The sequence below is a fragment of the Ailuropoda melanoleuca genome, chromosome 11 (genome assembly GCF_002007445.2).
Source record: "Ailuropoda melanoleuca isolate Jingjing chromosome 11, ASM200744v2, whole genome shotgun sequence".
Lineage (NCBI taxonomy): Eukaryota > Metazoa > Chordata > Mammalia > Carnivora > Ursidae > Ailuropoda > Ailuropoda melanoleuca.
The window spans coordinates 50,573,572-50,597,532 of record NC_048228.1 but is presented as its reverse complement, the minus strand read 5'-3'; the positions used below and the strand labels follow the sequence as shown (position 1 = coordinate 50,597,532).

Sequence of the window (23,961 nt, the reverse complement as noted above, 5' to 3'; positions counted from 1 at the left end):
GAAATGTCTGTTATCTACCCTAAACAGAAGAACGAATCTTGCATATTGTGGACACAAATGCAGTTGTCATGAGCTTAAAAAAAGTGCATGTGAGCTTCTTTCTAAGACCCAATAATCCTCTTGGGCAAAGTAAGGATTAGGCCTTCCTCACAAACAAGGGTGGGGGGTGAGTTCATTTTTGCTAAGATTCCTCAGCTGATGCCAAATTTAGCAAGGGACCTATTTTCTCTCAATGAATGACAATCTCCACTTTCAGTTTTGATGTCTACCCCTCTCCTCTAGGCAGGTTTAGGACAGGAGCAACTTACTTTGCACGTAGATAGTGAAACCTTGGCTCCCACAGACCACATTGCGACCCCAGGAGCCTTCCCGAGCCAGAGTCCCTTCACCTCCTCCCGCCTGCAGGAGGGGAGGGATGTCTTGCCCCAGAACCTGATGTGGGAGGACTCCAGGGACTCAAGAAAGTTGGGCCCAAACTCCTGTTTTTAGGACAGCCTTGCATGTACATTGGCTGGAGCACCATTTCTTCCCTGCTGCCTGAGGCTCCTCTGATGAGGGGAGGCCCCTAGAAGAGCTCCTCAGGCTAATTCTGACATCCTTGTGCTTGGGGAACTATTTCTTTCATACCAGGGGCTCGGGCCTCTGTGCTAGTCCGTTCCCAAGGGGCCTTCCTCATGCTCCATATTTCTTGTTATTGTATGCCATAATCCTTCACTCTGGAGTGAAATATTTATATACCTCCCCAAATGCTTTGGACCTTTGCGGTTTTCCTTTTTGAATGAATTCAAGAGCCCATCCTTACGCCAACCATTCTGTCACACCCCTTGGGTGACTTCTGTTCATCTCTCTCATGTACCACTGTGATCAGATGATAATAGCCATGTCTCGTGGTGGTTATCACACGCGGGCTCTTTTTGTCTCATGTAAGTAGGTAGCCGAAGGGTGATGTGGAAGAAATGCCAGGCATGCATGGCTTAGCACGTGGCAATTCCTAAGAAAAAAGTATTCAAAGCCCAGTTTAATAAGGGGTGGTGCAGAGAGGATGTGGCCTTCAGCCGTTCCTTTTTCTACTTGTTTTATTTCATTTTGCTTTTTTTGTTGTTGTTGAAGATTTTATTTATTTATTTGAGAGGGACAGAGATAGGGACAGAGATAGAGTATGAGTGGGGAGGAGAGGAAGAAGCGGGCTCCCCACTGAGCAGGGAGCCCAACGTGGGACTTGATCCCAGGACACTGGGATCGTGACCTGAGCCGAAGGCAGATGCTTCACCGACTGAGCCCCCCAGGTGCCCCCTCATTTTGCTTTCTTTATGAGGATCCTCACTGTTTCAAATGACAAGAAAATTCACTGAATTTTGTTTTTAAAGTACAGTATCTGGTCCATATCATGTGCCCAATAAATGCAAGTTTCTGTTCTCTTGGTAGGAAGCTAACATTTATTGCCAGGCTCTAAGTGCTTTTTACATATCAACTTGTTCGAGTCTCCCAGCTACCCTTTGATGCCGGTGCTATTATCCTATTTTATAGAGGAGGAAACTGAGGCATAAGAGGTTAAGTGTTCTGCCAGAGATCAAACACCTATTAGGTAATAGGGCACAAATAAGAACAAAAGCAGCTGGGTCCAGAGTCCATATTAATACAACTTACACAGTCTGCCACTTGCGAGAGTTGATTTAAGGGCAGGCTCTGAGTATTTGCGGCGAGGGCCGTATCCCTCCAGTGGTGAAGATAGCCTCAGTTTAACCATAGGGCCTGCATGAGGGCCCTTGGTTTTTCTTATGCCCTCGCTCTGTACAGGCTTCAGTGGGTGGAGGGATTGGAGTCAAAAGTAAATGTGAAGCAGATTCAGTGTTAGTAGGTTAAAAGATTTGGCCAGCCATTTGGCTCTTTCCCCTACCCACCCTTTTCCAGTTTTGGTGCAAAAGTTGACATAGAAGTCATTGGCTAAGATCTGGAGATATGCTGAATGCCAGTGGTATAAATTGCACGTGTGGATCCACTGGGAGGTTTCGAGGGATACCAAGTGAGAAAAAGCAGCAGCAAGAGCAGGACGTGCAAAGGGACACAGGTCTGAGACCTACCATTCACATCTCTGCATGACTGAGGGGTTACGTGGGGCCCCCCTGTAATCAGCAAGCAGCTGAACCAGGAGGGGTAAGCAAAAAGGAGAGGGGGGTTTTTTGTTTTGTTTTGGTTTTTTTTAAAGTTTTTATATATTTGACAGAGACAGCCAGCCAGAGAGGGAGCACAAGCAGGGGGAGTGGGAGAGGAAGAAGCAGGCTCCTAGTGGAGGAGCCCGATGTGGGGCTCGATCCCAGAATGCTGGCATCACGCCCTGAGCCGAAGGCAGACGCTTAACGACTGCGCCACCCAGGCGCCCCAGAAAGAAGAGGTTTTTAAGTACAAGTCAGTGATATGCCTATGATGGAAAGCACCAGATAGGGTTCAGGCCTAAGAGAATACAGAGTGAGCTTCCTAGATGGTAAACAGTGATTTAAAAAGCAGAAAAGGAGAGTAAGGGAGGGACAGTGACCTGGAAGGTTAGGTCTAAATATACAGACATGTATATATAAATATATAGACCAAAAGGCCAGGAACAGTAACAGGAACTGGGGGCTTTTAAAGAAAGGGCAGTTTCTTTTTCATAGGGTGAAAACTATGATAAATGGTCAGTCATCAGAAAATGGGGAACAGCTATATTAGGTTAAGAACAGAGATTTTATGGCATCAGTTCTTAAAATGTTCTTCCAGACACTGGAGCCAAGAAGTCAGGCTTTCTTCCTCCCCCTCCAGGAGACCAAGGGGAGATGCGTGGGAAGCCTCTGGCAATGACACTCAAGACCTGCTAGCAGGAGAGAGAGAATAATTAGTCCAGCTTCATGCATGATGGACATGGAACAGGATAAAGAAAAGAAACACAGGAAACCAAGAACATGACTTTTAATAAGGCAAATAATGAAAATGAGTACATGCATCCATCGAGCATAAATCCAAAGGAATTTCTCCAAAGGGCTCTGAGGACAGACTCAGGCCTGTATAAATGCACTTCTGTCTGCTTAATCTCCAAAAGCATTCTGGCTCCTTCAAAACATAAGGCAGCAAAACTGCATAGAGCTTTGCCAGCTGTTTGTCTGTTGGAAGGCTCAGGCATAGTCCCCCAACGCTGGTCCTCTCTATCCCACGGAAGCCTGCTGCTAATGAGATGGACCAAATAGGACTGAATTGTACTTTCAAAAAGAAATTGGCTGACAGTCTTATAGAGAAAACAAGAAAAAGAAGAGAGACTCACCTTCCCCAAAACGTGTATGGTAAATACCCTTAAGAGTTGATGGGCAGAGAACTCCATTCTGGATGCATCCCACAATTATGCCCTTTATAGTCTCCTGATCCATTCAACAAATCTGCATTATGGGCCTACTGTGAGCTACTCACTGTGGTAGGCCCTAGGTGCATGGTGGTTTAAAAAGCAAAACTGAAGGCAAGCCAGCCATGGGCCCAGACCGCACTGAGCTCACTGTTCAGTAGAAGGAACAGACCGTGTACAAGTGAATGATTCCATGCAGCCATTAGTGCCATGAAGGAAAAGACCAGGTGCCAGGAAAGAGAACCTGGCAGTAGGTGAGGTGGTCTCTGATGCTCGACCTGGGACCAGAAGGCTAAGGAGGAGCCAGCCAAATGAACTGGGAGGAAGATTGTTCCAGACAGAGGAAACAGCATGTGTGAAGGTGAAGATGTGGGTGGGGTGGGGAGCTCAAGGCCGGCCAGTGAGATCAGGGCAGAGTGGGAGGGTGATGTGGAAGGGAGGACTGGAAGCCAAGTCACTTGGGCCGCAACAACCAAATGAAGGGACTTGAATTTTATCCAGAATGCAGGGAGCAGCTACACAGAGTTTTACTAGAGAATGACACAAGCCATTTCCATTTTTAAAAAGTGTCGCTGGCTGCTGGGGAGACGCTGGATTGAAGGGGGACAGGACTGGAAGTGTCCAGTGAGGAAGCTGTTTCCTGTTGGATGAAACACAACAAAAAGGAAGAAATTGCTGGTTCTACAGATAAACCCAGCATGTCGCTAACATGGTAACAGACCATGCTAAGGACATGTGGTTTTTTTGCTGCTCTACCGCAAGACAAAATAAAACTGTTAAAACTCAATAGAAACCAGGAATCTAAAGGGATCTGGAGAGATCATTTAAAAGGCCTGGCTCTCAGTTCCTTCCAGCTTTCACTCCGGCTTCCCCAGGCATTCACAGTTTTCATGAAGTTCAAGACAGTCACAAGGAACAGAATGATCTGGAACTTTTTCTTCTGATATTGGCTGAAAGTTCAGAAAGCAGTGAATGACTCTATTAAAATACGTAATGGTATATGGGGCGCCTGGGTGGCTCAGTCATTAAGCGTCTGCCTTCAGCTGAGTTCATGATCCCAGCGTTCTAGGATTGAGCCCCGCATCGGGCTCCCTGCTTGGTGGGAAGCCTGCTTCTCCCTCTCCCACTCCCCCCACTTGTGTTCCCTCTCTCGCTGCCTCTCTCTCTGTCAAATAAATAAAAATCTTTAAAAAAAATACTAAATGGTAAAGCAGCTGGTGTATATTCAAGAGTTATGAATATTAGAGGTGGTGGGGAAGAGGGTGGAGGAAATAGGAATGTACTCATCATAGGAAGTAGAAATGTAGGAAGTTGGCCTGGATTTCTTGTTTCTTAACTGGAGAAGAAAGATGACATTGGAATTGTGGATCACAACTTTTTTTTTTTTAGCCCCGCTAAACCTTCTTAGGCCTGCTTTGATTCTTCTTTCATCACTCAATAATTTGTGATCTCAAGACTGGAGAAGAGTGGGAAGCAATGTAAAAACAGCCCCCTAAAATTCTCATTAGCTTTGCCGGCAAGTTAAGTGAACTAAAAGGAGACAGGAGGGAAGAAATATTACAGGTCTGTTGAACATTTGGCAGTATTTCATTCATTTAACAAATAATTATCAAGCACATCTGCGTGCCAGGCAGCAAGCTGGTTCACTTGCCTTTCTGAGCCTGCCACGGAAGAGACCAGCAAACAGGTGGTCAGACAGTGTGAATTGCACTTTGAAATGCACATCTGTAGCCAGCTTAGCTAGCATGGAGCGCATCACCTCATCCCGAACTTGCACCCAGAGGAGATGATGCCCGAACTGAATCCTGCAGGACAAGTACGGACAAGCCAGAAGAATATGGTACCTTTTTGGATCTTGGACGTAGCCCTATAAGGCTGGAGAGCTGTTTGATTTATGTTTCTATTTTTCACTTGAACTTGTTTCATTGATTCCAAGGCTTCTGCAATGTATCTTTGGGTATTTTTAAGTGAAACAGTGTACCTTGGAGTATCTTTTAAGTAAAAATTAGCTCATTTGGTAACACGTTTAATTACTGTCCCCACCATCACCATTCTGCACCCAGTCTGACCACATCTGGGTTAGTAATTCCAAGGCCTATAGAATTTGTGAGATAAACTCAACATTTTTGAAGGTTTTATTTTTTTTTATTTTTTATTTTTTTTAAGATTTTATTTATTTGACAGAGAGAGACAGCGAGAGAGGGAACACAAGCAGGGGGAGTGGGAGAGGAAGAAGCAGGCTCTTAGCAGAGGAGCCTGATGTGGGGCTCAATCCCAAAACGCCGAGATCACGCCCTGAGCCGAAGGCAGACGCTTAACGACTGCGCCACCCAGGCGCCCCATTTTTGAAGGTTTTAAACTGAAAGGAAGAAGAGGAAGTTGTCAGTGATTTTTTTATTACAGGCGAGTGTGATTCCATGTGTAGGTTGAGCAAAGATATACCATTTCTCTGTCTCAGCTTGTTCATCTGGAAAAGAGGGCTAAAAGAATTAGTTCTTGCCTTTAGAGAAGTTACGAGAATAACTTCTGATATATGGGAAAGCATTCATATCCTTTTATAGGAAAGGCCTCGAGTCTGTTCTGGTCGAGTGGTACCACTGTAGCACCAATGGAACACCACTTCCTGATGAGGCCAAAGCACGTTCTAGGCTTTGTCAGGGTGTCTGCTGTGAGGCAGGTAGGGTGGTAACCTCAGGTGGGGTGGGACAATGTGCATTCCAGAGACCGTGCAAATTCAGTTGAGATAAGATAACCAGTAGCGAGAAGAAAGGGTGAAGTGAGGACTCCAAGGTGATAGGCTTCCCAACACTCACTCCAGGACTATTTTTATGCCTAGAATCCACTATAGAATTATTTTTTCATTAGAACTTATGAAGTTTTTAAATGTTATTTGTTGTCCAGATTATTCCAGAAAGGAAGAAAAGCTGTGTTCTAGGTGCTGGTGATTCTTCTTGCATTCTCTCCAGCCTCTTTTCTAGTTTGTTTTTATATATCCAGACAGCCCACTCAGGTGCCAGCCCATGGGGGCAGGGAGGGAAGATTAGCAGGGAGGCTGGGCTGTGATTTAGCATGGGGGTTGCAGTCAGCAACAAGCCACATGGGTTCCACAAACCCTCACACCCAGTTGCTAACCTCAGCTGGTCCCCTGAAGGTGGCAGGTGACAGGACCACCAGTGGCCACGGAGAGCAGTGCAGGGGTGCTGGTCTCTGCTTTCCTAGCGTTGCAAAGAATCACGTATTAACAATCCTTAAAAAGAGGAGATCATCTCCTTTTTTAGGTCATCTCCTGTTCTTCGTGCTTCCACCTTTTTCCCATTTGCCTGCTCTTGCTGCCATCCCTTCACTGGGACAGTGTACCCATTCCTTCATGCCTTCCAGGAAGGGGGGGTGGGCAAGGAAAGAGGAAAAGGCTTAGCTATTGTGTGGCAAGGATGGAGCCAGTGATTGTGGTTTGAGCCAAAAATGAGGAAGTTATTAAATGCCACAAAAGTTTTATGAAAGCTCAGGCTTGGTCTTTGTATCCCCGTAGCAGACAACATCAGGAGCTAGAGAGCTAGGAAGGAAAGCTTGCTGTCAGAACAGATCGTACCAATGGGTGGTCTTGGGCATGCTCCTTATGTTCATACAATCTTTACATTCGCACATCTGATGGTGAGATCTACTTCCCACCCCAGTTTAAGCTAGAGGGTTTGGTGCCTCTGAGGGTTATACGAGGAATCCTAATTGGGGACCACATGATGGATTCTGCAAAGCGCTTTGACATGTTAACTCTCTGGCCAGAGCTCTTCTTTTCTTATTTATTTGGCAGAAAGAGAAAGTGCACAAGCAGGGGGAGCAGCAGACAGAGGGAGAAGCAGGCTCCTCGCTGAGCCCAATATAGGACTCAATCCCAGGACCCTGGGATCATGACCTGAGCCGAAGGCAGACACTTAACCCACTGAGCCACGCAGGCGCCCCTGGCCAGAGCTCTTCTTGCTATTATTTCCAGCATAGGTCTTTTTAGTTGTGTCTATTTTGTCTAACATCTTAGCTGAAAGAAACTCTCAAATGGAGGTAATGCAGTAAGACGATAATGAGAATAATCCGGCATATACCGCGTGTAGGCAGTATGCTAGACAGTTAATAGACATCATTGAGAAACCTTACAGCAGCTTTGCAAGATAGGCATGGTAATACTGGCTAATTTGCTGAGTGCTGAATATGTGCAAGGCTCTATTCTAAGTGCTTCATCTGAATGAGTTTAAGCTTCTCAGTAGCTCCGTGAAAATGTGGTTGTTCTTTTATACCCATTTTATAGATGAGAGAACTGGGGCAGAGAGAGGACAGAGTCACAGGGCTAGACAGCAGGAAGAGCCAGGACTCCAGCCCAGAGAGGCTCGTAACCGTGGTGTGCCATCTAATTTTTACATTACCATGTGGAGCCTGAGGCTCAGAGGGCATTTGCCCAGTGTCTTTCAGTTCCTAAGTGACAACCTCAGACTTCAAGCTTAGGCTTATATTGACTATATTCAAAGACAGGAATCCTAAATCTGATGAGACAAGTAATGTACAGAAAGGGGTGATGGTGCTTGGCGGTGGAAGCATATCTGAGAAATGGAAACTCCCTGGTCATCTCCCTCCATGTCCTGAAATAAAAGGAATGGACAGCCGTTTGATAATCCCACCTCTTCTTAGCCGCAGCTCATGCAGAGAAGCAACACACATTTGCATCTTCTCCAGATTCCTGCTCACAAGGCATGCGTGGGAGTGAGGTTCTCAGTGTCTCAGAAAGGTTCTCAGAGACAGACACTGAAAACACATCCCTGGTACGCAGCAAAGTGGAATGATGAACAAACCTGGTTTAGATCAAGACGAGGCCTTAAAGTTGGGCATGTGGAAATTCAGGAGCTGAGATTCTCCTAAGGAGAAGAAACGCACCTGTTGTCACAACAGAACACATTGGCCATGCAGGGCTTAAAATCATCTCTGACTGCTTGGGAGTATGGAGGAAAGGAGTTAAGGGAATGGTGTTCAGGACCAGGGGTGGGGGATGGATTTAAATGGACACATAAAAGGCTTGCCTCCAGCACAGTGGAATCTAGACAGTCTGAAATAGCTTGGGCTCAAGAGTTGGTACGTTCTTCTGAGCGGTCACCTGCTGAACAAAGAAAGGCTGCTCCACTTGGGGGTCACTCTCCTTAGTATGAGACTGAGAAGGGAGGCAGTAGGGACTGGGTTTCAGGGAACCACCTCGTCTGACCACATGCTTCCATGAGTCCAATTTTTCACTTATTTACCAATGGAGGCTGAATTATAGGGGGGAGTTCACCTTCGTTATAGTGTCTCTTGCTTCCCCTTAATGAAATCTTAGAGAACTTTATTGTAGATACCAGATACAAGTGTTGTTTTATTACATAAAACATAACAAATACTTTCATTTATATTTGCATATCCATAAACAGGAATATGTGCCAGCATATTCTGAGACTGGGAAGTACACTTTATTGATTCACAGAAACGTAGATAGGAAAGGATGAAGACCCTCAATGGCAGATTCGCCTTCTTTTGGGAGAGAACTTCCGTGGGTGTGGGCTTGGAACTGCACACTTAGCTCTGCCACTTTGCTCTAACTCCACGGTTCATTTTCATACATTTTTGTTGATTCATTTGTGCCCCCTGCCCTTGAACACCATCACGCTCAGCTTCTTGCTTTCCTCTTTTTGCCAGAGATGCGTGTGCAGACCCGTGCCCTGCAGGCACTGGCACATCTGACTCCAGCCCAGAGCACCTCGCCAAGCACAGGAAAGCAGCATCGTCAGGAGGGGCTAAGATTCGGCTGAAGCACAGGTAAGAGGCGCAGAGGTCTTTGCCGAGCGGTTCCGAAAAAGGGACTCGACTGCTGGAAAAGGGAATTGGGGGCAAGGGTGTGACTCAAGAGATAGGCTAGTGAGCAAGGTCAGGAGGGGCTGAATAGGGAGGTCCCATAGAAACTCAGAGTACATTCACAGCAGTTTCCAAACTAGGTTCTGAAGAACCCTAAAGTTCCTGGGAGGTGAGGTGGGGCTCCAGCAAATCATTTGATTCAGATCTCTTTTTAAAAACACATCAACAACTGTTTTTAAAACTATAATTAAAAACACTCAAAGCAATATACCAAGCAACGTCTTAAACACTCTGGAAATGACAAATGTGTTACATCGTACAGTAAAATTAATTCATCTTTGAACTGATAGTCATTTGAAACTTCTCTTGTCATCTGTTAATAGAGGAATGTCCTAAGATTATAAAGTTAGCCCAAGAAAAATTTGCAACTATGTCCCTATGCTTCCTCTATGCTCCTGTGTGCTCAGTAGCCTGCTAGGTCTTTACCTTTCTCATCAAATCCCCCCACCAGTCCTGTGACGTCTGCACCAGTATTCGGCTAGGAGGTGGTGGGGTCACATTCAGTTTGGGCTCACAGATGCCACACTCTCTTGCTTGGACAATCAGCATAAGGACCTACTTCCTAGTAAAACCATGGGAATTCAGTGAGCTAAGATACTCAAAGCACTAAGCACAGAGCCCACCCATAGGGAGCGAGAACTGAGTGTCAGGTGAAGTAGATGTCAGGTGGTATGATGATGATGGTGTGGTTTTCGTTCTGTTCATCACCACGTATGTCTGTGTGCCAGCATTGAGGCCAGTATAATATAGCAGGACGGGGTCCGTGGAAGCAGACCACCTAGAATTCATGTTGCAATTCTGCCACTTCCTGTGTAACCACAGGCATATTATTCAAATTCCCAGTTCCAATTGTAAGGCAAGTTTAATAACTAATCATGGGCTTGCTGAAAGCATTGAAAGACTGAATACACAGAAAGTATGTGGGGGTACCCAGCACATCATAAACACTCAGCGAGTGCTGGTTATTATTGTTCTCAATCCTTCTGATTTCAGTTTGCAGGCTCTTTCTTGTAGACACGCTGATTTGCATTATAAAGAAGTAAACATTGTAAATTTGGATTTATATAATTATTCCTGTTTATGGATATGCAAATATATGTGAAAGTATTTGTTATGTTTTATGTAATAAAACAACACTTGTATCTGGTATCTACAATAAAGTTCTCTAAGATTTCATTAAAAAAAAAAAGATTCAAAAGAGGTTTGAATATACCGATGGAGGACAGGTCGGATTTGCAGAGGGCTCTGTCTACAAGGCAGCCAGCTGGCAAAGACTGTTCCAGGGCCAGCCTGAAGCAGCAGAGCCCTGAGCACTTTGCCCTCCAGCCTCCTTGGATCATCACAGTATAGAGAACCAGAGCCTTCTGCTTAGCAAGACTCCACTGGGGTGTGTAGGCTGGCATGGCATCAGCGCGAACGTACTCAAGGCCAGAAAGCTGTGGTTAAGGAGTTACTGGAGTTGCCAGCCAGGGGAGGAGAATGATCCGGACTGAACCAAGCAAGTGGTGATGGAACAAGAAATGAGATAAGATGTGAGATGAATTTGGGAGGCAGATCGATAGCAGATGAGGGTGGGAGAAGGGAGGAGAAAGATGAAATGTGTGACTTTCAAGTTGCTGCCAGTGGGGCACTTGGGAGATAACCGTGGGACCATTAGCCAGGGTGATGAAGGCAGGAAGAGCAAAGATGAAGTGAACACCTACTTGAGCACGGCAATCACACAGACCTGACTTTGAACTTGAAACAATGAAAAGATTTTATAAAAGTCTTTAACAATTGGATAAAACAAATGAGCCTAATTGTATACCCAGATGGTATCCTATCCACAAAGAGACAGTCTTTAAAATGAGCTGGGGTTGCCCTCACGGCATGGTCAAGGCTGGCCAACGAGGCTCTGTCTGTGTGAAGGGAAACTGGAGGCGAGTAGATGGGCAAGCAATTGCCTTTTTAAAAAGTCATGACCTGTATGTTGCATACATCGTTCCCACTCATATCCTTTTAACTCTGTATACTCTAGGAATTTTACGTGTGTCTTGACTCTACAACTATATATATTATAAGCCCCCGCAATAGTTGGCTTCTTTCCTAGAGGAAGAGATCTCTGCACCCCCAAGTGTCACTGATATAGGACCGAACTTGGAAATTGGAGTGGTTCTCATCCAATTACACTCTGATCCTAAATCCTGCCCATTTTGGTTTTTACTGTTTACTTTGAAATAACTGTAGACTCATTAAGAAAGTTGCAAAAATAGTACAGAGATTGCCACTACACCCATCCCCTAGCTCTCCCTAAAGTTAGCATCCTTTATAACCATAGTCCAAATATCAAAACTAAGAAATTGGCATTGGTGAAATGCTATTAACTATAGACGCTAGACTTATAAACAGTAGACTTTATTCAGATTTTATCATTTTTTCCCTATATGAATGTCCCTCTTCTGTTCCAGGATTCCATGTTCTATTTGTCCTGTTTCCTTAGTTTCCTCTCATTTGTGATATTTCCTCAGATTTTCCTGGTCTTTTCTGACCTTAACATATTGGAAGAGTACGGGCCAGTTATTTTGTAGAATGACTTCTATTAGGGTTTGTTTGATATTGTCTCATGGTTAAGCTGAAGTTCTACATCTTTGGCAAGAATACCACAGAAGTGATATGTCCTTCTTAGCACGTTCTATCAGGGATTACATGATGTCAGTATGCTTTATTCCTGGTGATGTCAACCTTGAGTACTTGGTTGAGGTGAAGTCTGCCAGGTTTCTCTGCTATACAGTTATTATTTGTCTCTTTGTAATTGATAAATATCTTGGAGGAGATAACTTTGAGGCTATGTAAATATTCTTGTCTCTCAAACTTTCTCCATTGGTGGATATATTCCCTGCAACATTTATTACTATAATATTCTAAGATGACTATTTCCTTCACTCCTTCTACATTTATTAATTGGAATTCTTCTGGAAGGAAGAGCTATCTCTTTCCTACTTATTTTAACTGTTTATATCAGTAAGGACTCTTTCACATTTATTTTATTCTATGGGTTGTAATCCAATGATACTGTTATTTTATCGCTTACGTTATTCCGGTGTTGGTCACTGGCAGTTCCTTCAGGCTGGCTCTGGTCTAAATCCTGTGTTGAATTATGGAAAGGAGTGAGGTGCCAATGTCTTGGTCTTCCACTTAGAGCAGAAGTGATATGCTTATGAGCTTCTTAGGAGTCTTCCAAGTGTTGAGGGTGGGAGGTTAGAAGTGATCATTGAGGGGCGCCTGGGTGGCACAGCGGTTAAGCGTCTGCCTTCGGCTCAGGGCGTGATCCCGGCGTTATGGGATCGAGCCCCACGTCAGGCTCCTCTGCTATGAGTCTGCTTCTTCCTCTCCCACTCCCCCTGCTTGTGTTCCCTCTCTCGCTGGCTGTCTCTATCTCTGTCGAATAAATAATAAAAAAATCTTTAAAAAAAAAAAAAAGAAGTGATCATTGAGCAAATCTAATTTGTGACAGGGCACAGATTTTGGAATTGAAAAGTGCCACCTCATGAGCCAGTTCCAAGTGCACTGGGTCATAGTTATAAATGGTTCCTTTTTTGTGGAGAAAATAGCCAGGAAGGATTTTCTCATTTATGTATAAGAAAAATGAAAGAGTAAAAGCAAGAAACTCCATCCCCCTAGGTGTAGACAGGGACCAGCCAAGAAACCACGTTTAGAGAGAGAAACGCTTGGTGGCCCAGGGCTTAATATTCTCACAGATCCAATCCCATCCTTCCCTTCCTGCTTAGACCTCTGAAAGCTCTCTCACCTAACTTGTCAGTAGGAATCCTGTGATCTCACTTACCTTGACAGAAATATCTCCATAAAATCTGTCAAGCCTAGACCAGGGCTGTACAGTGAGTTGGTAAAGGAAACAAAATGTTCCAATTTAAAACTCAAGATTTCCTGAGCTATTGCTGTCCTCCAGAAACTTCTCAGCCTTTCCCCCACCAGTCACCACCATCATTACGATAACTATCTCAATGACGTATTAAACATTTTCCACATGGTGGTGTGGGCTCTGTAAAATAAATCAAGACAAATCCATAATAGTTGTTCAGCTTTTGACCCCTAATTCATTCTCAGTTGAGCAGTGAGGCTGGTTCAGCTAGCACTTTGCACTTCCCTTGGCAATGAGTTTTGTCCCGGTGCCACTGATTTAGCATTCACAGGACAGTGTGCTTAGGAGGTCTAGTGGATGCTGATTTGGACCCCTGCTTCAGTAGCCTCCCAAACTGTGAGAAGCTTAAAGCAGACAAACACTTTTGCAGACAGTGGCATTTTTGCATGTGGAGGAGGCCGTGGGTTTGGCAGAGATCATTCAAGGAAACTTCCTGATTCCAGCTGGATGCATTTTATCAGCAGATGGTTTTCCTTGCTTCTCTCCTCCTCCTGCCCACAAAATGGAATTCTAGCATTTCTAAGCTGCGTGCTCATGTCTAAGATGCTGGTCTTCTCAGGAAAAGTTACCAAGGGTCTCCTTTCTTCTTCACTCAGATTTGGCAGGAATTGAATTTTAACTGGCCAATTTGCAGAGGTGACTGGGAGTGAAAGTCCCACCCAGCTGCACGCTTAGTGAGTTCAGGGCGGTTCAGAGTGTCTGACAGGAGGTGCAGGGGATAGTTGGGAGGAGGAGAGCGCAGTAGTAGGGCAAAATGGCTTTTTATCCCACCCCTGAATATGACTTGCAGTTGGCCAGAGGGCTGTTATCTAGGATGCTTCTGTTTGCCACCAGGTAAGTCCACTACTATGTGGGAATGAGCTCTAGCATTTTCATTGCAGGACTCGCACCTGTGAAGCCTTTCACAGGTGTCTTTTTGATGTTGTGCTGGATCTCTTTATAAAGAAAAATAACCACATGTTTAAGCCTGTTTTTCTCAACTGTTGTTGAAAAGTCTCATTATTTGAGCACTCATGTAATTCGGTACTGTTAATATTTCTGCTTGGGAATTTTCAATCATTCTCTCTCCTCTGTATACAGTCACCATATTTCTTATGATGTGCGTATGTGGAATGGCTTTTATCTCATTCAGATTAGCAATTGCTTTGTGTCCTGCACTTCATGGTTTTGTTTCCCCATTTCCCTGGGGAATTCCACAGTAACTGTTTCTATTTCTCACAAGGAATGATTATCTGTGTACTAACAGCCAAGTTCTTCTCTATTCTCATTAACATTTGTTTGAAGAGAAGGAACCTGTGAATATATTCTCAGTTTTAAAGACAAGGTGTGGTCTTCTCACTGAACTTTGAATTTACGTGAAAAGAACAATTTATTGAGATTGCCAGTTGTACATTATGTAACACCATCACAGTTGCACATATAAATACTTGATTATCTTTTCCCTATTCACAGTAATTTGAATCAGCTTTTATTCTTTTTTTTTTTTTAAGATTTTATTTATTAGAGAGGGAGATAATGAGCAGGGGGAGGGGCAGAGGGAGAGAGAGAGAAGCAGGCTCTCCACTGAGCAGGGAGCCCCATGTGGGGCTTGCTCAGACCCAGGACCCTGGGATCATGACCTTAGCTGAAGGCAGATGCTTAAACTGACCAAGCCACCCAGGCACCCCTGAATCAGCTTTTGTTCTTATATAATCTTGATTCAAGGTTTTTGTTCAGAGCTATGCTTAATGCCAATGCTTGCTTCTAGGGATACTATTACTTAAAAGAGCATGTGGCATATGGACAAGAGGAGGATGTGGCAGTCATGGTAATGTTCTAGATCTCAAGGTGATTTGAATATTTATTACTACAGGAATTCACCTCGTTATTATACCTTGTAAAAGGTAAAAAAGAAAATATGAACTGCTTATATTATAAAACAGAGAGAGAGAGGGATCACAGGGCTGGTTTTTCAAGTTTTATTTGGCATTCTTTCATTTGAAAGTGAGTAAGAGAGAAGCATTCTTTGGAGTTGTATTATTTTCTCCCCCACCAGTGTCAGGTTATGTGTGAGTGGCGGCAGTGGTAGTTAAACTCCCGTTGTAAAATTTACTATGAAAATATTGGTAGGGTAGGCACTGAGGGGCTGGAGCAAGTATTCCTGAAGTTTTCAGCTTCTCTGTCTTCTTTTCATTCAGGCTACTATAATACTTAAAAACTTTCTTTTAGTGAACAGTCCCTTTCTGGTATGATTTCAAAATGTAGATTCTTCTTTTGACCACTGTTGAAGGTTTTTCTCTAAAATGAATTCCTTCTGGCCTTTCCTTTGTTTTCTTGTTGCCTTTAATTGCTTATTTGTGGCCTCTTTCTCTAAATAACAAGAAAGTGAATTAGAGAAGAGAAAAACAATGCATCATACTTAACCCAAAAGAGAATTCAGTTTCTTCAGTGTTAGAAGTTTGGGGGCCATCTATTTGTTTTTGTTTAATGGAATGGTGTTTGGAAAAAAGTAACTTCCAAAAGGTAAGGCTTTTGCCTCACAAAAATCAAAAAAACAAACAAAAACCCCTTTCTTCACTTGTTTTGGCAAATGAAATTCAATTTATACTTTGGGAGGAGCCTGGGTGGCTCAGTCAGTTGCCTCTGACTTCAGTTCAGGTCATGATCTCAGGGTCCGGGATTGAGCCCGGCATTGAGCCCCCCATCAGGCTCCTTGCTCAGCGGGGAGCCTGTTTCTTCCTCTGCTTGCCGGTCCCCCTGCTTGTGTGCACGCTGTCTCTCTCTCTCAAATAAATAAATAAAATCATTTTTTTTAAGATTTTATTTGACACAGAGAGAGAGAGAACAAGCAGGGGGAGTGGCAGGGAGAGGGAAGGGGAGAAACAGGCTCCCATGGCTTATTTGCAAACGTTGAAGTGTGAGTTGACTATGTGATTCCTCAGAGTTGAGAGTAAGAGGGTAGAAGGAGAGGGCTATTGAGAAAAAGACATTCAACACCACCATCCCATTGGTGACTAAGTGAAAAATGCCCCCCCACTGCTAGTCCCTTTCCTTTATGATAATAGTTTTCCTTGGTCATCAATAAAATTTAAATCTTTTCAAAATCATGTCAGAATAGAGAGTGGGCGGGGCGCCTGGGTAGCGCAGTCGTTAAGCATCTGCCTTCGGCTCAGGGCGTGATCCCGGAGTTCCGGGATCGAGTCCCACATCGGGCTCCCGCTGGGAGCCTGCTTCTTCCTCTCCCTCTCCCCGCTGTGTTCCCTCTCTCGCTGGCTGTCTCTCTGTCACATAAATAAATAAAATCTTTAAAAAAAAAAAAAAAAGAATAGAGAGTGGGGAGGAGATAAACCAGTAGTGAAAGGATGTTAGGACAGGTGTGAGGAATGGGGCGGAGCATCTTGCTAGAAACGGTTTTTTCATCTTTTATGCGAATTTTAGATGTTAGAGGCTTCTTTCGGTCAGTTAGCACACTTCACTCTTACTTGTGATTCCGTTGTCACAGCCAAAAGTCCCCAGGGCATATTATCAGGATGTGACATTTAAAAAGAACGTTCCAGAAAGGACTGTGTTGCTGTGGGGTTATATTACCTAATGCATACCTTTCTACCCACTGAACCACTTGTTTAAGACACAGATGTTAGTGAGGCAATTATAAAAGCCTTAGAAAATTTTGCTTGGATTTTTCTGTGTATCGGAAAAGTCTGAAGTACAGCCTTGAAGAGCCCTGTAGTCCTAGCAACTAGAGGCTAGGGATGCTTTAAGGGAGTAAAGGATTTCTCAAAAACAGTGTCTTTGCCAACAGTGTTTGAATGCACAATTACCATCTTTTTTTTTTTCTTCCTTTTTGTATTTTGGAAGATGATAGGCTTTTTCAACTCTTTAAAAATTTTGACAGCTTTTCTGTGTCCTGTGAACATGTAGAAAACATATCTCAATATAGGGGAATTTTTATTGCGCAGAGAGTGCCATCTGGATCTATGGAATGAAACAATGTTATGAGTACAGCTCAGTGTGCTTGGCTTGGTCATCGTTTTCAGTTGCTAAATATATTTGTCATCAGTACTTGGGGCCTATCATTGTCCTGTAAACAGGAAATGCCTGAAAGGGCATTGTTGTTCCTTTCATCTGTTCTACCATACTACAGATATGATCTCCTCCCCCCAAAATTACTTGTATAGTGACATTTAATTGTTCATATTGAGTTTGCTTCCTCTTTAAGGTTATGTGAAAGGGGCAATTTAGCATTAAGTAGCAAAACTGCAAGTGCCTGTTTTGAGCCAACAATTCTACTTCTGGGAATTTCTGCTGTGATATGTCAGCATAGATAGAAAACAGGGTATGGGCATGGTTACTCACTGAAGCATTATTTGTAATACCAGAAGACTGGAAATCAAAAAGTATCTACAAAAAGGGTCTGGTTAAATAACTATGATATCTGCACATAAGAGAATATGAAGCAGCTAAAAGGAAAAAACGGCACGAGAAGCTAAGCTCTGAAGAGAAATGGGGGGTGCAGCCTGGGAAGGGTGGAGTAGGACTTCTCAATGGCTTTGATCTTTTTTTTTTTTTAACTGTATGAATTAACTACGTATTCAAAAGAATACCTGAAATAAATATGGGGAAAATATTAAGATTTGTTGTGATGACTGCACTAAACAGACGATGGATTGGCAGGTAGGTAGGTTAGTGAGTATATTAGAAAATGGGATGTTTTATTTGGTAGTGCTGGTAGTCTACTTTGTATTCTTACATATTCAACTCCTGTCTGGTTGATAACTGGCATGGTTTTAGAAGGTTGGTGTGCCCAGAAGAGTCAACACAAAGTGTCAGTCATAACAGCTTGTCTAAGCACAGTATCAACAAAAAAAACGAACTCTAGCTCTTTGAATTTTTTATGTTCCAAGTTATGATTATCACCTTCTCCATTTATCCAAAGCATACCAATCCTTCACGGTCATCTGAAGTCGGGCTCTACCTCTAGGCCTTTTGGCCAACTTCAGATCCTATTCTTGATCATGGGCAGCACGTGAGCTGTTTGATGCCTATATCCCAATTCCCTCTAGAGCCACATGGCCCAGTAGGGTCTGATGACTTCTCCTACCATCTGCTTTTCACTCTTATGGCTCCAGTCACACTCCCTTGTGCTTCTTGAAAAATCCCAGATTTATTCCCACCCCAAGGCCTTTGTGTTTCATTGTTCCATCTGTGCTAAATACTCTGGGTTGACTCTCATCATTTAGATCTCAGTTCAAATGTCACTCTCAGCGAGGCTGTTCCTGATCCCAAAGCAGATACCCTCAATGACACTTACATTATCTAGTTTCATTTCCTTCAGAACCCTTACAACTGTACGAAAATAGCCTATTTGCTTATTGTCTGTCTCTCTACTCTCCCCTCCAGACCTTATTTCTGCTCACTGCTTAGATATTAAGAGCACCAGACAGATGTGTGAGTTTAATATCAGCTCTGCCCCTCACTACCCTTGTGACTGTGGACAAGTTGCTTAGTTTTTCTTATTTACTTCATTTTCTCATTAATAGCCCGGTAACATAAAGATAGTATAAAAAGTGAGAAAACATGCACCAAGTGCCTACAATGGGCTTGGCACTCAGCAGGCACTCAAATATTTTTTTGAATCAATGAATAATTGTTCTGTTTAATACTTTTTCTGGCATCTAAGTCTCCCCAACAAGATTATAAACTCCTTGTGGCCATCTGTGACCTCTCAGAACTCCAACTAGACTTCATCAAGGTAGAAGGCACATAGTAGGTGATCAGTGAATACAGCTTGCAATACCTGAACTTGATTATAGATTTCTCAGAAATATACTGCGCATTCCTGAATCAGTGTTAGGGCACAGTCATCTTAGAAGGACATAATGTCACTTGCTAGTTCCAGTTCCATCAGCCTACCCATCCCACACAGTTGAGCTTCCTTGTTTGTGGTCAGGAATGCAACAAAAGGGCTTTGTTTGAATTACGCCCACATGCAAAACTTGGTTTGCTTAAATTTTAAAATTAAATGGTCTTCTGACTCTTTTTGATATGCTCATGATGTAATGCCCTTTAGGAAAGTATTTCCTTATCTTCTTAAAGATCAAAGTGATCCCAAAATATGAAAGCATGCTGTGCTCTTTAGGAATGTTTATTAAATTATTTGCATCATTGAAAAAAGTCAGCCAACAGCTGTTTGACTTTTTTGGTTATCTCAAGATACAGTGTGATATATTTTTAAAACAAGAGGCTATTTTTGTTGTTGTTTTTTTTTTTTAATTAATTTTATTTTATTATATTATGTTAATCACCATACAGTACATCCCCTGATTCTGATGTAAAGTTTGATGCTTCATTAGTTGCGTATAACACCCAGTGCACCATGCAATACGTGCCCTCCTTACTACCCATCACCAGTCTATCCCCTTCCCCCACCCCCTCCCCTCTGAAGTCTTCAGTTTGTTTCTCATAGTCCATAGTCTCTCATGTTTCATTCCCCCTTCTGATTACCCCCCTTTTCTTTATCCCTTTCTTCCCCTACCGATCCTCCTAGTTCTTATGTTCCATAGATGAGAGAAATCATATGATAATTGTCTTTCTCTGCTTGACTTATTTCACTTAGCATTATCTCCTCCAGTGAAGAGGCTATTTTTGAAATACTGTGCTTTTTAATAGGTAATACGTGTGCATGGTACACGTACAATTCAAAAGTTACCGAAGGAAATACAGTGAAAAATAAGTTTTCCTCCCCAGAGGCAGTCATTGTTTCCAGTTTCGCAAGTATCACTCCGGAATATCCTTTACACTAATAAACATGGAAGCGGTTACGTACAGTTTCCCCTTCCGTACTGCAGCATACTTACTTACAGTGCTAAACCTTACTGTCACCATCTAACCTTATGTTTTGGAGATCTTTACATGCCAATATGTATAGAGCTAATCCATTCTTTTAATGGCCACAAAAGCATTCTACTCTATGGATGTACTGCAGTGATTTAACGAGTCTGCTACTGATGAACATTTACCCTTTTTTTTCAATCTTTTGATAGATATGTTATTTAAAATTTTTTTTCTAGATGTTGCCGAACTGTTCTTTCTTTAGGTTGTGCTAATGTATATTCCTCCTAGCAAGGTGTGAGAGTTGATGGGCTAGATTTTGGTCCTATTTTTCATTGTTCTTTTCCCTCATTTTATCACTTAACTGTTCATGTGGAAGAATCTTATAAAGAAAAGACATCTCTGAAGCCTTCTCCCACCATATATGTTTTTGTTTTTGTCTTTTAGGACCTTTTGATTGTTTCAAGATCTCTCTGTTCTTAATGTTTTGGTCTCCTGTGAGGAGACCTGACACCCCACCCCAGGGCAGGTAGTTACCTCTCCAACCTTCAGGAAAAAAAGCTCCCCAAGTTGGGTTTCCTGTCTTGGCATTGAAAGTCTTGGACATTTATTTTATCTTTACTGTAGGAATTATTTCTTTGTGATGTATTCTGTACTGCAGGAATTACTTCATTTGGTCTGCCTGCCCAGATGTAAGCTCCTTAAGGGCAGGACCCTATCTCAGTCATTAATTCTTTGAACTATCTCTCGTCAAGTTTCAACTCTTCTAGTCCTCACTGTTGTGCTCCTTGAGCTCCACTTGCCACATCAACCCCCTCACTTTTGCCATCCCTTCCTACTTCCTCATGAGTCTTGAGGAGCGTCATCCTCTTTGTCCTGTATCCTGGAGCTCCGTGTCTCACATACACTTGCTCGTACTTCTCCTTGTTTTAAACAAAACAGCAAGAACAAAACCTTTCCCTCCCTGATCTCCTCTAGATCTTCTAGCTACCACCCTCTTTCTTTCGCTTAGAGCCAAGTGTTTAAAAGAATTACCTGCCCTTGCTGTTTCTGTTTTCTCTCTCATTCTCCCCTTACTCCACCCTAGTCAGGCTTCTGCCCCTGCAATTCCACTGCAAGAACTTACTAGTTGTCAAATCCACTGCACATGCATCCAACCTCATCAAACTGCCTTCAGTTGGAATGGCTGACAGTTCCTCCTCCTCCCTGTCTCCACTGGGAACCTGTGAAACTCCTGTACTCTCCTAGTTTTTCTCCTACTTCTTCGGAACCTTTTTCTTGGGCTTCTCCCTTGGCTTCCTCCGCCCTAAATTGTAATGGTTCTCAAAGATCCATCCTTAAACTACTTCCTTTGTCTCCCTATGCATCCTTCCCAAGCAGCTTGCCTTTTCTCAAAGGTCATGTGTCTTATGACTCCTGATTTCTAAATGCAGCCCAGACTTCAGTCCTCTAGACCCTCCTGCCTACCATATTCCTCGATGGAAAACCCCATAGGCTCCTCACATTTGCATGCCCCAGAAGGAGCACTGGGGAGCACCACTCTGTTTCTCTCCTCCCTCTTTCCATTCCCACCCCCTCCAGCTAATGGTTCTTTATATAAGTTAATTTTATTACCATTCTAGCTCAAGCTAGAAACATAAACACCATCCTTCCTCCTTGGCTATCCTCCCTTCTACACCACCTACAACCAAGTAGTTGTTGGCTGGGCATTCTCTTTAAGGTCACTGCCCACCGCCTTAGTGCCAGGCCCTCATATCCTGGCCAATAGAATAGCCTCCAATCTTGTCTCTCTCACCTTGTTATTGGCAATGTTTTACTGATACCCATATTTGAACATGCCCCTCCTTGGCAAAGGTTATTTGGGGGCTTTTAAATCCATAGGATACCATCCAAACCCTTTAGTGAGGTCTGTTAAGATCTAGCCCCTCCTATCTCTTCACCTTTATCTGCTGTTCTTCCCTTACTCATCATCTCCTCCCCAGCTTCTCTGAATTGTTTTACCACGTGTTTGCACATTTCCATGCATTTGTCATGCTATTTTTTCTAGCTGGATGGCCTTCCCTTCCTTTTCCCATCCTCTTCCATCTAGGAAATCTTTCATGATGTAGGTAAAAGTGAAGCTTTCTTGACCTCACCCCACAGTGTTAGTGAGTCCTTCCTCTGTGTTCACCAAGCATCTTGTACAGGTCTGTATTATGGAACCCATCTCATCACAGTTAACTTGCCTGTCCTCCTCTATATTCTGAATTATTTGGGTCTAATGATGCTTTGTTGTTCTTTGTATCCTCAGTGCCAGCATAGTGGCTGGGATATAGAAAGTCTCCCTGGATGTCCCCTGAGTGAATGGGAAAGAAACCGTGGAAACGTCTGGATAGGTTACATTTTTTAAAAAGCTTTGCTCTTCAAAGCACAAAGAAAAATTTTGTTCACTTAAAACAGCGCCATTTGTCTTCATTGTTCTATGCAGAGCCTTTTGTACACTTGAGACACTCATTCAGAACTTCGAGCAAGGTGAGGTGGTGACCAACTGATAATATGAAGTCTGGGTAGCTATATTGCACTTAGGGCACCTCCCCTCTTCTTTCCTGGGAGATTTCAGACTAGAGGGCTTCTCTGGAACCCCTGAAGTTATCAGTAAACAGTAGCTCACATCTTATCTCCTTGACTAGAAGAGGGATCTTTTTATGGAGCCTGTGGAATTTATCAGGGCCTGTCCATTTCTTTTGGGTGGGAAAGACCTGTCAGCCCCCAGTCTTTTTAGGTAGGCATGGTCAGATGTGGTTGGTGGATGAAGTTGCTGAAAAGTCATCCCCAGCATTATCACCCTCAGGTGTCAGGCTGAGTTCACTCTTCAGCTACACCCATTGGATTCTCAAAGCCCGTCCCTAGTCACAGGGCTAGCTAGCATCCTGTTCCTGAGGGGGTCCTGCCAACTCTTCTCACTGAGGTAACCAGAACACGAGACGGGAAGATGATAGTTTTTCTTCCTTCTTATGTATTTTGGACCTATTTGGATCATTTAGACCCATATGAAATGTCTCCAGGTGCCTCATGCAAAAGAGACTTTATATTTAAGTTCTGTATGGTTTTTTAGCAGCATCTGTTGAGTATCTGAAGTCCTAGGTAACTGGGTTTGAATCCCGGCTGTGGGACTTAGGGCTATGTGATTTGGGCCAGACTCTGAGGTGCTTGGGGCACCAGAAAAGATTTTTTTTTTTTTTAAAGATTTTATTTATTTATTTGACAGAGACAGAGACAGCCAGCGAGAAAGGGAACACAAGCAGGGGGAGTGGGAGAGGAAGAAGCAGGCCCACAGCAGAGGAGCCTGACGTGGGGCTCGATCCCGTAACGCCGGGATCACGCCCTGAGCCGAAGGCAGACGCTTAACCGCTGTGCCACCCAGGCGCCCCACCAGAAAAGATTTCTAATCACTGGACATAACCGGAATATAAAGTGGGAATCTGAGTCAGTGAGGAACTGGGGTTCAAGGAAGGTGGCCTGGCTTCAAGGAACTAGGTGAGGAACCTAGTTTCTGGGGGGACTGCATGTCCAAGATCAGAGTAAGTCTAGCGGCAAGAATGCCAAACTGTGAAGATACTGAGCCATTAACCTGGGGCTCCCTGGTGGCCTTCTGAGAAAAAGGCAGATTCAACTCTGGGGCCATACAGAACCCAGAGGCATGGGTTACCTGGGCCTATAATGGGGATTGAAGCAGTATGGGGGCAAGGAGGCAAACTGTAGTATTTTGCCTTCCATTGTTGGTCTCTTGTGTTTGCACCCTACTTGATCTCTTTAGCCCAAGGCTGTGCTACTACTTGTTTGCTTTCTTTCCTAGCTTCCAGGTAGGCAAGGTTTAGTCCCTGTTGGCCTGTGTTTACCTCCTTGACTAGAGGTTACAGTCACTGCCCTGGCAGCTCCCTGCCTTACCACTGTGGCCAAGGTCCTT

At 43.6% G+C, this 23,961-nt stretch overlaps 1 protein-coding gene across 7 annotated transcripts in view; it reads left to right on the top strand.

Moving 5' to 3' along the window:
- The window catches only part of SHROOM3 (shroom family member 3), a 303,549-nt gene that overhangs the window by 234,554 nt on the left and 45,034 nt on the right, over positions 1-23,961 (top strand). For 6 of the 7 annotated variants that reach the window (XM_019805421.2, XM_034671655.1, XM_034671652.1 and 3 more), the window contains one exon: positions 9,071-9,190. In XM_019805421.2, the coding sequence (XP_019660980.1) occupies positions 9,071-9,190 (120 nt within the window). Of the gene's footprint in view, positions 1-9,070; positions 9,191-13,690; positions 14,040-23,961 lie in introns of those variants that run through there. The other variant, XM_034671651.1, reaches the window with a different exon arrangement.